The 16,760-nt window shown below is 33.4% G+C and overlaps 2 protein-coding genes across 7 annotated transcripts in view; both read right to left on the bottom strand.

Moving 5' to 3' along the window:
• Positions 1-16,760, bottom strand: part of LOC144847466 (cyclin-dependent kinase 2-like) — an 89,915-nt gene that overhangs the window by 69,622 nt on the left and 3,533 nt on the right. For 2 of the 6 annotated variants that reach the window (XM_078703877.1, XM_078703885.1), the window contains exons 2-6: positions 11,867-11,944; positions 11,470-11,590; positions 10,851-11,021; positions 9,813-9,914; positions 8,825-9,028 (exon numbers count right to left, since the gene is read on the bottom strand). In XM_078703877.1, the coding sequence (XP_078560003.1) occupies positions 8,825-9,028; positions 9,813-9,914; positions 10,851-11,021; positions 11,470-11,590; positions 11,867-11,944 (676 nt within the window). Of the gene's footprint in view, positions 1-5,426; positions 7,870-8,824; positions 9,029-9,812; positions 9,915-10,850; positions 11,022-11,469; positions 11,591-11,866; positions 11,945-16,760 lie in introns of those variants that run through there. The other 4 variants (XR_013613750.1, XR_013613749.1, XM_078703868.1 and 1 more) reach the window with 4 other exon arrangements.
• The window catches only part of LOC144847552 (cysteine dioxygenase type 1-like), a 106,371-nt gene that overhangs the window by 58,567 nt on the left and 31,044 nt on the right, over positions 1-16,760 (bottom strand). The gene's annotated exons all lie outside the window — the stretch shown is intronic.

The raw sequence follows: 16,760 nt of genomic DNA on the forward strand, positions 1-16,760 counted from the left end.
GTCTACATCAAATCACGTTTGTTTGCATGCTCAATGGCATAAAACATTAAATGAAACCTATCTATTTTTAATGATTAATCTATACGAGCATAATAATAAGCCAATAAGGGTGTAAACATTTAGCCAATCAGGAGGCATCATTGAAATATGATAGAGGGCGACAAATACAAGCAATGTCTGAACTCTCCTAAAAAGTCTATTATTATTATTATTATTATTATTATTATTATTACTTGTATAGCGCACATTTATACAACATTTAATTATAATCAGCGGTGCTTCACATCGATCGGTATCATAACATTGTTTGAAATATAGTGCCTTTAAATGTTTTTTAAACTGATTATAGTCGCCTAAATGTTTAATGTGACTTGGTAATCTGTTCCAAATGTTGGGTCCTGCTACGGACTAAAGACTAAATAGTTAAAATTAAAGACAATATTTATCTAATTTAATTTTATCAAACTCGTATTCTAACAATTGTAAATGAATTATCTTTTAAATTCCTAAAAATATCTACGTTTGTTTTTTCTCTATACATTTCAAAACATAGACCTTTGCCAACGTTATTGCACTCTTGCATCAATACACTTGTGTAATGCAAACAACAATATTATGTATATCTAATTTCATCTTGATATCATTTAAGATGTCCCTATCGATATTAATTTCGTTCAATCTCATTACAATTACAATTAGCGTATTCTGCCACGTAGCCATTAAAGTCAACTTTTCAACTTAATTCCAAGTAGATTAATAAAACTGTCTAGAACGTGCTTAAAACGTATAATTAAATAGCTTCAAATTGCTAGTAATGTTGTTCAATTATGTACCTTTATCTACAATAGTTCAGGCATACAAACATGCTATAATAAAGTACAAAAAATATCAACTACTAATATACAAACGAGGCAGGGTGAACGTAAATAAACTCAGGAGACAATAACACCTTTTTTAAACCGCCAAATTGTTATTATAAAGCTCATCTTTTAACTTTTAAAAGAAAAACCGACCCACAAAATGATAATTCTGATTATACATTTCCGTGATGTGAATGAGGGGCCATATTATATTTTTTTCTTTCGTAGAGCTTCTCCTCAAATCGGGTTATCGGATACACTCCGACCAACCCCTATTCAGGATCTCTTTTAAGGGTATACATAAAAATAGTCTAGCCTATTACCAATTCCCTTATTACGAGGACAATTTGTTATTAATAGGGCTTCACTGTTAAAGTCAATATTCCGGGAATGCCAAATCTAAGTACTGTAAATATACCACAATTACTGAATCACTTAACGAAGAAAATCAAAGCGTTAGTCGGTCAGGTAGTGGACATCTTAGCTATTTGAACATCGTTCTTGCGTATATCTGTCAATACAATTATTATTAACACCTACACATTACCGTAATGTACTTAAGCATGGCTATGTACTAGCAATTGATTGTATCGAAATGTACACATCATTACCTCATCTTGATTTTATCGTATGTATACATTAAGTACATTGTACACAACATGGGAATAATGTATACAGCTCGCCAAATTAAATTTACATTAATGTATGATTTACAGTGCAATCTTAACATTCCGTACATTATTCCTGTAAATGGTTTATACTTTGTCTTTGTTTACAAAATGACATGAAATCTAGTGAAAGCCCAGCAGAGGCGTAACTGATGATGATACAAAGTCGACGAGCATAAACCGCACGTCATTCTAGCAACAGAAACATGGTTGACTCCTGATATCAACAACAGTGAATGCATTCCACCAAATTACACCACTTTTAGGAAAGACCGTGAACAAACAACTGCAATAAAAACCCACGCGGAGGAGTTTTTATATCTGTGCGAAATGATTTGATAGCGACACATGCTCCAGAACTGAACAGTGACACAGAATTGTTATGGATCAAAATTCAGATGGTAAAAGCCAAAGCAATTTTCGTAGGTGTTTTCTACCGCCAGCCCAAACTTGGTGCGGAACCACTCAAGAATCTCCACGAATCGCTATCCATGATTGACATTACTAAGAACACAACTATTTGGCTAGAAGGGGATTTTAACGTTCCTGATGTGGATTGGTCTGTTACCACCAGGAAACCCCCCAGTGCTTGCGTCTACAGTCCAGAAGTTACATCAACTTTGCTTGACCTCATCGGTGATTTTTCCTTGCATCAGCTGGCTAAAGAAAAAAATCATGTCCATGATACCAGAGTCCATTCAGTTACAAATATATTGCAACTAATCCTGGTTATAAATCCTGATGCCTTCCCACCGATTAACACCTGTCCTGGAATCTCTGACCACTTTATCCTGACAGCTAGCCCTAATTTGAAAACATTGATGGTATAAGGAAACATATGACTAATTGTGTCTTTCTTAAGAGATGCGGATTCTCTATCCTTTGAATCTAACTGGTTAAAGTTTGAGTCAGCTGTTCTTTCATCAATGAATACATTTATTCCATCTTTCTACAAAAGCCCCAGATTCAACTTACCTTGGATGACAAGACCACTTAAACGCCTTATAAAAAGAAAAAAGAGGGCCTTCTATAAAGCAAAGCGTGTCAGCAATCATCAAAATTGGGAACGTTACCGGAGACTGAGGAAGGGTGTACAGAAACAACTAAGGAAAGCTGAAAACGATTACTTTTCTTCTACAGTTTTTGATTCACTCTGCTCAGACTCTAAGAAATTCTGGTCTTTTATTAAACAAAGACGACGAGACTCATCGGGTATTGCTACTTTATGGAATGGCCACAAATTTGTGAATTCAGCTCCAGATAAAGCAGAAGCCCTAAGCAAACAGTACAAATCCGTCTTCACTAGAGAAGGACGTGGTCGACTACCTAACTGCAGCGGAAAAAAACTTACTCAAGTCCCTGATCTAGAAGTACAGTGCGAAGGCGTAGCTAAACTCCTGCATAACCTATCCCCACATAAAGCTCCGGGACCGGCTGGAATCCACCCGTTTGTCCTGAAGGAATGTGCCGCTGAGATAGCCCCAGTTCTTACCAAAATTTACAACCAAAGCATAAAACGAAGGTATCTTACCTACAGCATGGACTAAAGCTAACATCATTGCAATCTACAAGAAAGGAACTCGTACGGATCCCTCTAACTACCGACCTGTATCGCTGACCGCTATATGTTGCAAAATAATTGAACACATCATTTATAGTCACGTTATGAAACATCTTGACGACGATCATGCGAAACACAGTTGCTTACAACCGTCCACAATATATGGAAAGCCAACGAGACAACTAAACAAGTGGACGCTATCGTTTTGGATTTCGCTAAGGCGTTTGACACAGTACCACACAAAAGACTCCTGCATAAACTTAATTCCTTCGGCATCAATGGATGCCTCCACTCATGGATCCAATCATTCCTCGTTGGTAGGCAACAAGTCGTCAACATTCAAGGTGAGTCATCCAAGCAGGTCACAGTTCTATCAGGAGTGCCCCAGGGCACCGTCCTCGGACCGCTCTTGTTCCTGATATATATCAATGACCATTCCAGATGGTATCAAGTCTAAAGTTTGCTTGTTCGCCGACGACTGTGTCATCTATAACCCTATTACATCCCCGTCCGACTGCGAAACAATCCAGAATGACTTGAAGCATCTCGAGACGTGGGAAAAGAAGTGGCTTATGTCCTTTAAGCCTGATAAATGCAGTACACTACGTTGCAGTACGAAAACTGTCTTGGAATACTCCTACGGGTTATCTGGGCACACTCTACAGGCTCTTCATCAACATAAACATCTAGGAGTTACCTTACCTACTGACATGAAGTGGAACCCTCATGTAGACAGGGCAGTTAACAAAGCCAATGGTATGCTGGGCTTTGTTTGTCGAAATCTGGGCAATGCCCCACGGAATGTCAAGATCCAAGCATACAAAAGCCTTGTCCGCCCCCATGTTGAATATTGTAGCTCAGTGTGGGACCCTCACACAAATTGCAACATCAAAAAAGTCGAAGCTGTCCAAAGACGCGCAGCCATATTTATCACAAACAATTACAGTAGAGAATCTTCTGTTTCTGCTATGCTAAACGAAATCAACCTCCAACCACTTCAGCGCAGACGACAAGTAAATAGACTTATGATGCTGCACAAAATTGTCCATCAAAAGATTGACCTGAAGCTTGAAGATCATATAGAATACAGTAAACGACCAAACTCATCAAGATGTACAAGGAACCACAATCCACTTACAATTAAAGTTCCAGTGGCTAAGACCAACCGATTCCAGAGCTCTTTCTTCCCTAACACAGTCAGAGACTGGAATGTTCTCTCACTAAAACCTTCTCCAAACTAATCTATGATTAGCTCTCCCCTCCTCAACCTCTACTCACACATTGAGTGATACTCCAGTTGGAGTTTATCAATTATTCAATCAAGATCAAGACAGTAATATGCATGTACTGTACATATTTTAATGTATTACAGTACACCTCTATTCAATGGACACCTATCCAATGGACACCTTTATTCACCGGACACTTATTCAATGGACACATTATTCAATGGACACCTTTATTCAATGGGCACCCATATGAACGGACACATTCTCGTGAAACGAACGACTGAGAAATGTATTAAGACTACACCAACTGCTACTCATGGGACACCCTTACTAATAGGGATTCTACGGTATAATAGAGCGGTTTCGCAACGCTACGAATACGATAACGAAAACGAATACGTCACGCACATGTATTCGTTTTCGTAAGCCTGCAAAAATCGAGGGCGCCGTCGATCCAAAAAAAAAAAATGTGACTGCGGTAAATTCGAAGCGCAGCAGGTACGTGTTGCTTGGCTGCCTAGGCCTAGCGTAACATCAAAGCGAGTGAGCACTTTAAAAACTGCTATTTATCAAAATCGACTTGTTATTTTAGTAAATTACTTTTAGTAAATTACTTTCAATAAATCTATAATTATATTATAATCATGAATCATTTCTGATTCAAATGCAAAATGTGGAAAATAATCAAAAACTATACTCGTTTTGTAGTTACGAATATGACTGGTGATATTCGTCAACACAAATACGCTTTACGAATATGAAATGGGGATCAGCTCAAAAGTTTCATAAATGTATGACGTATCCGTTTTCGTTATCGTATTCGTAGCGTTGCGAAACCTCCCTATTGTATAGTTCTCAAAACACACACATATCATGTTTGCGAATGACGTTTTGACCTGTTTCTATACCAATTTTGAAAAACTTTAGTCTGTCATGGCTAGGTGGGATTGGCACTAGTGTTGACTATGAAAATGTGCCACGGTGAGTCTATTGGGGTTCCCCAACACATTGAAATAGAATCGAGCCGTAAACGGTTAGTTTATGTGTATGTAATGATTTAAGAAAAGAACTGTTTAAAAAGTAGAGTCAGTAGTAAACCGTTAAAATACCTAATCTTTAATTTATTACTTCATTTTACATAAAATTTAGTTCACTTAAAATTACAAACAATTTTAGCATTTACAGTTAATTGTTTTTAATGATTTTTAATTGAATAGAATATTTTATCAAAATCGAATGCTTATATTAACACCAGACAATAACCTCAAAAAAATACGCTATTGTTTACGAATAAAACCATTTCTAATTAGTCAAGTATTTACAGTATTATATAAAAACAATGGGAACTTTTTAGTTTTCTTTGGCAAATAAAACAACATTATATTGGCATTATGGAACACAGAAAATGACAAATAAATTTTAAAAACTCACTTTTCATAGATCGGGTTAATAAATTAGGTTATTACATAATATTTATTTTATTAGACTAGTTAACTGAATGTATTTCTTATTTTAATAAGGATTAAAAAACGCACATTTGAAATTAAACAAACTATCAAATGTCGCGTCTGCTCTAAAAAAAATAAAGGTTCAAACAAACAACTGTCCTCATTTTTCTATAACCTGTATTATAAATAATCTAGTGTAGGCTATTTATACAGTAAGTATCATTAATTACAGTGGTCTTCGGAAATAGCAGGTGTAGAATAAAATCGAATGTAATTATTACGTTTAAAATCTGTTACTGTACTTTGTGTTTTGAAACATAGAACATGTATATACATGTTAGAAAATGTTGTTTCTATTTCTTATAATAATAATGAATAATATTTCACTAATAATACCATAACTGCAATGCTGTACCAATATAAAATATACACCCGATTCCCAGTGCTTTATCTCCACATATTAATTATTTCCGAAGTATCATAGGAATATTTGTTAACACAGCAGCACATGTGGTGCCTGTATCATGTAAGGTTAGGTGTAAGTAACTACTAGATACATGTGAAACACATGTGATATCATATTACTAAATATTCCTATGATACTTCGGTAATAGATACAGTACCAAGAATCTGCTGAAATATAATGGGGTAGGAATTTTTTTTAAATACACAGGATCTTCTAATCTTGCAATTTTTAAAATGTTTTAGTTTGTATATGGTATGACGACCAAAGTCTTGTTAAAAACACATTAACACAACACCCTTTACACTGTACATATTCTATCAGCATGCAGACTAACTCTACATATAACTTATGGCACAATTCTTATATTATATTATTAATATATTTGAAATAAATAATAAATTTGTTTGTGCCGATTATACTTTAATTAGTGATTACCAATAACAGGTGGGTATCCAATACATCTTTGTTTTTAAAATAAATTGCACAACTAACATCAAAATCATCATGCGAGTCATAAAATCAGTAAAAAAAGATTTTTTTTTCCAAAAATGACTTATAAAAGTTGTAGTGGTGTTTCTGATATGTACACATAATGCAAGCTTAAGTGATACGGTCGTTACTTGCACACTGTCCTTAAATCTAGTCCTATTTACACCGCAACTATATTAAAACATCAGTCGGGATGAAGATGGACAGTAATTGTCGCAACGAACACGATTACTTGTTTACCGAGGGAAAGATCAATTCACTTGGGATGATTTATGAAGACAGTGATAACAGGATAGAAATATATCCATATACGCTGCTACAAAATTAGCCATCAGTTATCCAAACCTCAACACTATTATGAGTTTATATAACACAGGTGGATCATCATGTAAATAAAACAATACCACCTGTATATCTACTAATCCGATATCGATATTTTGTCTGTCTGATACAAGATAGAAATATATCCTTATAACATGTAGTACACTGCTAAAATATCGGCCATCAGTTATCCAAACCTCAACACTATTATGAGTTTTATATAACACAGGTGGATCATCATGTAAATAAAACAATACCACCTGTATATCTACTAATCCGATATCGATATTTTGTCTGTCTGATACAAGATAGAAATATATCCTTATAACATGTAGTACACTGCTAAAATATCGGCCATCAGTTATCCAAACCTCAACACTATTATGAGTTTTATATAACACAGGTGGATCATCATGTAAATAAAACAATACCACCTGTATATCTACTAATCGGGTATCGATATTTTGTCTGTCTGATACAAGATAGAAATATATCCATATAACATGTAGTACACTGCTAAAATATCGGCCATCAGTTATCCAAACCTCAACACTATTATGAGTTTTATATAACACAGGTGGATCATCATGTAAATAAAACAATACCACCTGTATATCTACTAATCCGATATCAATATTTTGTCTCTCTGATACAAGAATATGAACACAAGTGGGAATTGTAGACTACCTTTGTAAGTGGATTGTGCAAACTGTATCTAATCAGCTATTCATGTTTTGCGGAAGCGTTTTGGATACATTATTAAAAAACGGATGTTTCAGCGCTGACTTAGCAGTGATCCTGTGCTCCGGTACTAAATGTAACATTTGCTATAAACAAATCAAAATAACAATTAGAGGTGGATCAGGTGACCTAAATTTCAACCAATCTTTCACTGATCATTCACAAATGAAGCGATGATTATAATGTGTTTGAATATCTTTTTACCCACCCTAAACTTTTATAGTTATACCCACCCATGTTATTTGTAGCTATATCCCTGCAACCTTCTCTGTAATACTTACTGTGCATTGCAAAAAAAATAATTTCATAATACCAAAAGACTGGCCTAGTACCCCACAGGTTTACTAAGGCCTTAATTTGCATAGAACAAGTACTTGTTTTAATTGTTCTTAAGAACAACACTTCAAACATTTTTGTTTTCATTTGTAATACTGTAGATCATTAAAATTATGAGTAGAAATTACATGCATGAGTGAATTTTATAAAGAGCCCTCGCTTTATATTCTGTCTAGTACTAGACTACACAAAATTAACTTTTAAAAAATCGTACCGACCAACATTGATTGATGCTTTGGCAACAAACAATTTTTTTTCAAGGCCTAAATGTTTTTTTATTACAATTGTACCTTCATTTAGTAATACAATTTTGCTAGCCAATTGTACTGATGCGCTGCTAGACCAAACTACCTCAGAACAACGGAATTTTAAAACATGCAACGTTTTGTGATGTACTATGTTGCGATTGCTACATCAAAAAAGTTAATACCGGTTCTATTTTCAAATTTCTTTTGATTTTGGTCATGACATTCAGAAAATATACAGACTCTTTTACTATAAAAACAAAACATGCCGAATCCCCTACAATTGTCTTGCCCTGTAGGTTTTGTGAGGTGGTGGTTCTAGGCCTTCCTGACATAATGTAGGCCTAGAATATTCCACACCATGGGACTAAAACATTGGTGTCTAACATCAAAATTGGGTTGGGGGTAATTGTACTTTATCATGAAATTATAATAATCAGACAAATATAGTAGTACTCACTGCTAGTAAATGTTTTCCATCTTTGTCCAAGTTGGGAACCACTTTGCTGATATCTTGTTTCTCCCATCTGGGAAAAGTCGACTTGAAATCCGGTAATTTAGTGACACCAGGCCATGTAGTCTCGTCTGGTGTGCCTAATGTACGGAAAATTCTAAACAGCTGATCGATCTCAGAATCTCCTGGAAATAACGCTCGCCGAGTCAACTAGAAATTTAGAATAATACACTTTTACTAATTTGAAGTAATGAATACTGAATGTTAACTTAAAGATGTATTGTCCCCCAAAAACATGGAAAATGAAGATTAATTAAATCAGGCTTTGAATATGTTATTTTGTAGTTTTAATAAAGTGAATCACTTCCGTAGAAAAAAAAATGAAAAAAAATAATGTTTTCACTTACAAAATGACAAAATAAATGGTTAAATTTCACCAAAAACCATTGGCTGGCAGCCAATTTGACCATTTTTTGCTTTAAATTACAGTTTTTTCAGGTAAATACATTTTTTTCGATCCAATTTTTGGTCAAAGTGGATAATTATTATGTGACATTAAAAAGGCATATTCAACAACAAAATTTTAAAAAAATATTTTTTCAGGGGGACAATACATCTTTAACTATAAATTAAATTCTTATAGTATTTTCACATCTACAAAATGTAACTTGCAACAACTTTTTACCAGATTTGCATAGTGTGAATTCAATTTTGTGGAGAATCTTCCAAAATTTCACACCTCTGTGAGAGGCCTGTTTTTCCAAGTTCTTACTACGCGCATGTATTGCCTTGGTAATAAACTGACCAATAGCACGCAACTACGCTTTCCTGCGTGGTTACAAGTTGTACAAATGTATGCAGATGTGAAAAGGGCATTAGTCAACCAAGATAAAAATGGATTTAAACACGGTATCTTGTTTATTGTGAGATTTAACAACTATAATTGTACTTAAACCAATCAAAAACAAACCTTGATTATTCCGACAAGACTTACCATTTCAACAAATATACAGCCAAGACTCCAAATATCCACAGGCATACAGTAAAAACGACTGCCTAGCAGAATTTCTGGCGCTCTATACCATAGTGTTATAACCTGAAATTAATTTTAAACACCACATAAAAATACATATCATAATCAAAACATATAAATACACAATATATTCAAGTCTCTGTACAGTAGATCTATTGAAACAAGAACATTACTACTGAATAGTTGATCTTTAAAATGTGTTTATATTGTAGTTTTTGAGATAATAAGTGGTCATATTGACCAATTACACTTAAGTGAGATTTTTCACTTAAATAATAAATATTTCCCTTATTATTATATTCACTTAGATACGTAGGAGATTTTTTCTTTTTATTCTAAGGGTAAGTATTTTCCTTAGCCTAAGTGTGAATACTGCAACTGGATTTATATAATCAGATTCTGCCTGAGTCTATCATGAATATATCCTAGGTAATATTAGAATACAGAATGAGAAAACAATGCACTTTAAACCGATATAGTAGTGGATAATTACAGTTGAAAACATGTCCATTTAGTGGTTAAATCACGACAAGGAAGTCCAGTGCGTATTGCAATAAAAGGAATAAATTGTAGAAAGGTGCTAAAAATAAACAAGATAGACTTTTTATGATAGGATTACTGGCTATTTCAATTACAGTACGAGTTTGTCAATCTCATTGCCCACAAATCAAAGACCATAGACCATTGTGTGGCATACAATTGAGTGAAGTCAATGTTTCACTTTAGTTGTTTTCTAATGCTGTACGAGTCAAATATTAGTGTTTTAGTTTTGTATCTAGGTATTTTGGGTCTGTTTAATAATATCCTGTATCAATCACTCGCAAATTGAATTTATTTTTAATTTATTAGGTAACAACCTCCTCCACTAATGAGTGACTGAAAAAACCCAAGCAAATTCTTGGGCAGTGGCACCGAGTTGGCAGTCAGAAAAAATTGAAAATATAACAGGATTTGTAAGCCCAATGTGATTGGTAACTAACTATTAATTCAGAATCTCACCTCATGTGTGTAAGTCCTAACTGGCAGTCCAAATGCTCTTGCAAGACCAAAATCAGCCAGTTTTATAGAACCATTTTTATCAATGAGCAAGTTCTGTGGTTTTAGATCACGGTGCAGGACTCTATGAGAATGACAACAAGCAACTCCCTGTAACAACTGGTATAGGTAACTCTGTATAAAAAATAGAAATGAAATTTAAAAAAATTACTACTAAAAAAAAGTACTACTATTAACATTTGCAATATTCATATTGGCATATATATATTCACTTAGTTCAAGTTCAAGTAACATTTATTTCTTCTTTCTTTCAAATAAAACTTTGACAAAAATAAAGTAATAAAAATAAAACATATCAACATTTTTGTTTTAAATGCAAAAAAAAGAAGAGGCCAGAGCACTTGCACTTATGGCGTAACGGTGATAAGAGCTCACTGGTTAAACTCAGAAGCTTATGGACGGAGGCGTCTGAGCAGGGCCCAGAGGAACAAAAACGACATTTAAAATATGTCACCCAAGACCCTAAATGACACCCTAAACCAGCCTCAGCCTTCCCACTGCTGGTAATAGGTGCAATTAGGTTCCCCTCATCAAGTCATGTGTAGATATAGTAAATAAGTACCTTGACCAATGATAGCGGTAGTCCTGATGGTGGTGCCGAGTCCATGTACTTTTTGAGATCTTGGTTCAAGAATTCAAATACCAAGTACAATTTCTTCTCATTATGGATAACATCTAGCAATCTAAAAAAAAAGATTTTACTTAAACAAATTGTTTTTAATTACTTATTATCTTACTACATATTAGAGCACATGATTTAATATTTGTTTCACTCAGCAGGGTATAGCCTGCATTTTTTTTATACAATAAAAATCAATTTCTTTTGTGTGTTAAGTTCTGTCTACACTATCAAACTTTGTGACAGCCATATTTGGGCACATCACACTTTTTTTTTAGATAGATTTTGTAAATTGTATTTTTGTATCATTCAATAAACAAAAATAATATAATAATTTTACCGAACAATGTTATCATGATTCAGCTCCTTTAATAATGCAATTTCTCTAATTGCTGTGCTAGGAACGCCTTCTGACTCCCTGAAAAATGAAAAGAACAATGCATTGTAAGAAAATTGAAAGGTTTAATATGCACTGGATAATCTTACAGATGTTGTAAATGTATGAATAGTCTCATTTTGTTTGAATAGGTCGAAATTTTATTTACCACCAATTGCATCAAATAATGCTTTACATTTTATAAACAAGGGTATGTTAAAGACACCTTCCCTACGTTTTTTAGATCTAATTTAAGATCACAAACTATATTTAATGTAAAAATAATACTATATGGTCCTATTGCGATAACTTTTTTCGTCTTTAAATGGTTAAAAATGTGAAAAATAAGTCGATTCTAATAATTATAGCGGCCCGCTATAAATCCCAAAATGCATTGCGCGCGGATTGATATTTTTGTTTTTCTTTTGTAATTCACCCACTTTTCGATCGATCATGAGGCCAAAACAAATGGAAGACTCCTAACTTTTCAGTGAAAATACCGGGTTTTCCCCAATTTGTATCAACGGAGTCTGGCAAAAATAGAAAGACAATTAATGCAGCAACTATACAACGTCAGGCTAGGTATATAGCTAGCGTACGATGTTCGTACGTTACCGATGTTTACCAGCTAGGCCTACAAAACTAAGCCTAGCTAGGCCAAAAGACCGTCCACGAGAGGTCACTCGCCGCGAGCTACTTATGTAGTGCATTGTTTCTCACTTTTTATCATAATTTACCATAAAACGTACATTTAACACTTTGACTGCCAGAGGTTTTTCCAGTTAGAAACTGCCACCGCCAGCGTTTTTAGCCCAATTTGATGTTTTTATTAAAGCTGATTGAAACCATGTATGTGATCTGATTTATATGTAATTTAGACTAAAATAATCATAAAGATTTTAGCTTTACAATGGTACCAAGAACGATTTTTAAATCACAATATGTAAATCGTAATGGTAAAATGAAAGTAACCCAATTTTTTAGTTTTTCGTAGTTTCGCGCAAGAAAGTTGAGATATTCGCGATTTTGTGCAAGGCATCACAATATGAAAATATCGCCCGGTGAGATCAACAAACAACAAAAAAGTTACTTACACGGCACCGATAGGCCTATAAAAACAAGTTATCACTATCGAAAAATGTATTACATTTTATAAATCATAAATCTTACATCAATGTTTCGGCAAAATCCACATAGTAAAGACACCAGGCTTAGTTAACCAGGCCTAAAGTTGGTCCGGAACCGTTTTACGACTAGGCCTAGGCTAGCCTAGTACTACTAGCCTAGATAGTAAACTGATGATAATATCCATACCATTTCAAAACAAGTTTGTTGCGTGAAACTCGGTCACTTTCAGTAAAACAATTAGGGTATACATACAATAATAAAATTAAATACTTCATATTGAAAATGACTCCATTATTTTTTATTCAGATAACAAACAAACATTTCAATCCACAAAAACCTTTGTAATGCTTTGGCGGCATAGCTAGCGCGCGACCGATACACAATGCGCCAAGCCATCGCTCTCTACGCGCTACTGTGATGCGCGGTGTTTGTTATTTCGACAGGCACCATTTTGACAGTCGTTCTTAACCAGATTAGTTACTTTCAAATTGTAAAATATTGACGGTCCAGACCGAATATAGTGTTCATATTTATAGTATATACCAATAATTAACCTATCTACCGGATTTCGTAAAAAAACGCGAAAAACGAAGATCTTCGTGTTTGGCAGTCAAGCGTTGTGTTTCCAAAAACGAAGATCTTCGTGTTTGGCAGTCAAAGTGTTAAGACAAGGAATGACCTGGTTTAATGTTTTTAAAGTAATATATATGGGCAATTCCACGGTAACGGAATTACAATTCACACTGATTTTCGGCCTTTTTTAACCAACCCACAAGATCTGGGTAAGCTTTGAATAATACATTTAATATGTGTGTGTAGTACACATACTTACCAATCTAAAACAGTCTACTTAAAAAAAAAAAATTACAATGTCTTGATATTCTGGTAACTTTTATTTTGGTAACGGAATTACACAGAAAATTGACAATTCAATTTTTAACTTGAAACATGAGATTCCGTCTGAATACTATAAACAACTGAAGATTATGATTGGTATTACAGTGTAGACATAAGATGTGGCTAATTTATTAATACAAGTTTACTTCGGATATTTTCATAGTTTATCTGCATTTGGTTAGTTTTGTCTGGTAACGGAATTACATGACATGGTAACGGAATTACGCGTCTGATTATTGATTCGAATAGAACATCAAATAATAATTTTTTCTATGTTTTTTAGTGTTCTCATGGAACTTTACCAATGATTGATGTCCATTTAAACCAAATTTTATAAAAATCATCACATGAATTTGTTGGATCTACCTACTATAATAATAAACAAACGCGCCTATCTGTGGTTCACAGAGCTTAATAGTAAATATATCCATGATTTGCCCACTGTATTTAAGTCATCTACACTGTAACTAGAAACAAAATGTTCCAAATTTAAAAATGTTAACAAATTGAATTGTGAAGCTTAATTTTCATTGTCATATTCAAGAGCCTGGCCAAAATTTCTCTAATATTATTCTGGCCGAAGTGCCTAAAACTACTCACTTTAAGCTTAGATCGTCAGTGTTATCACTATTGAAGTTTAACTAGCTGTTGTATACACTGTACTACAGCCATCATCAAAATAATTATTATTAAATATAAGTTTATTCACTACTGTCATCAGCTTTATGATTATTAACCTTCATCAACCTATTTTGATTCAGATAGATCCTTAAAGTGGTGCCCGTATAGGGAATGAATTTGAATGATTTTAGCATCGATCGAAAATATAGTATCTAAGGTATACTGTAGTATGAATCTATATACTATGGATTTGTTTTGGAATTGGATTCATTATTTATTAATTAATTGTTGATTAGCTTCATTTAGAAACAATTTATACAGTACTAAGACATATGTAGTGAATTAAGGTATATGACTTTATACATAACCCAATGTAATTCCGTTACCATGTAATACCATTAATTTAATTATGTTACCCAGGCTTTCTAAAAAAACTAGAGGAGACATAACTGGTTACTGATAATGATATTGGTTTGAGCATACCTAGTATTAGGATAATATAAAGTAATTTAAGTTTTAATAAGCATTGGTTAGCTCATAGGAAGTATGTTTTATAAACGTTTTAAGTGATTTTGTGCATCAATAGTAAATTTCTACTAAGTATAAGTGACTCCATGGAACTGTTTTGGCCACTATGAATTGGATTTATTATAAATAATTAATTAATTGTTGATTCCCTTCACTTAAAAACAATTTTATGTGATTACAGAGACATTTATAGTGAATTAAGATACATTATTTTATACCTATACCCCCATGTAATTCCGTTACCAAATGTAATTCCGTTACCAAATGTAATTCCGTTACCAAGTTTTCTACAAAACTAGAGAACATCAAACAAAATGTGTAATTGATATAGGTAAATGGACATACCTAATAAGAGAATTTAAAGTAACTCAAGTTTATAAGCATTGGTTAGCTCACAGGAAAACTTTGATCAATTTTTTGGTAACGGAATTACAAACCAATTTACTAGAAAATGAATGATTTCTTATAGAAAGTGGGAGATGCGACATGAAAATTTATATTAATATTAGTGTTCTAGAGACCATAAACTCAAATAATTAGAATAATTAAAGTCAACAAGGGTTGAGTTAAGTACATAGTTCAGGATTGTCTAATTTCAGCTATTTTTTCAGTTTCAAATTTTAAATTGCACATTCGACAAGGAAAGCAATTTTTGAAGAAATGTGAATTAATAAAACAAAAATTTTAGTTGGTACTAAATTCCACACATATTAGTAAACAAAAAATAACACTTAAGTGTAGGTTCATGTAGATTTAAAAAATGATGATTTTGGTCTTCCAATGGAGAATTGCCCATATGTATTATTTTTACAAAACATCACAAATTGTAGGGAAGGTGTCTTTAACTGTGCAGGACTCCAACAGGGTCATCATACTCTAATCTCTCACTTCTCAGATAAAATGTTATCAAGTACACACATGCTATTAAATAAAGTAACATGTTATTGTTAACGTGATATTTACAGTATTTATACGTTTTATACAATATAAAAATTTCAAATATATATTTTAATATAAAAAACTTTATTTATTCCGAAACTGAAGACTGCCAGTCTAGGACCTGGGTCAGATTTGTATGCATTTAATTTAGGAGAGAATATCTCAACTGTTATAGGATAATTTGACCCCAACGAACAACATGGAATGTGTGCCAAATTCGCTATCCGGGACGAACATGCCCAAAATCGGGGTCAAAGGTTAAAAATGTGTGGTTCTTATATCTCGACAACCACTTGTCGTACAGATATGCTTTTGGTGTCAAATTGTTCAGAATATACATATTTATATTCGGTCTAACACAACTTTTAGCGAAAAAATGACCGGAAATGCTTTTACTGACCTTTCACCCAAAAATGACCAAAAAACACATTTTCGGGTTAAATTATTCTTTAAAATGCCAATGGACAAACTATATGGTATCAAATGAAAGCATACACAATATACTACCCATTGCTACCCAACTTGTATTGAAAATGTTTATTTACGAAGCTAATTATATGGAAAATGTGCATATTTTGATTATTTTTATACAAAAAATGAATATTTGGTAGCGTAATTGTTATGTTTTTTTATTTAATATTAAATAATTTAAGTGTTTGGAAGAACTATTTGGTATCAAATGAAAGCCCGTAAAATATTCTATCCATTGCTACCCAACTTGCATTAAAAATCTGTAATTATGATG

Source organism: Antedon bifida, chromosome 1 (assembly GCF_963402885.1).
Source record: "Antedon bifida chromosome 1, ecAntBifi1.1, whole genome shotgun sequence".
NCBI classification, from domain to species: domain Eukaryota; kingdom Metazoa; phylum Echinodermata; class Crinoidea; order Comatulida; family Antedonidae; genus Antedon; species Antedon bifida.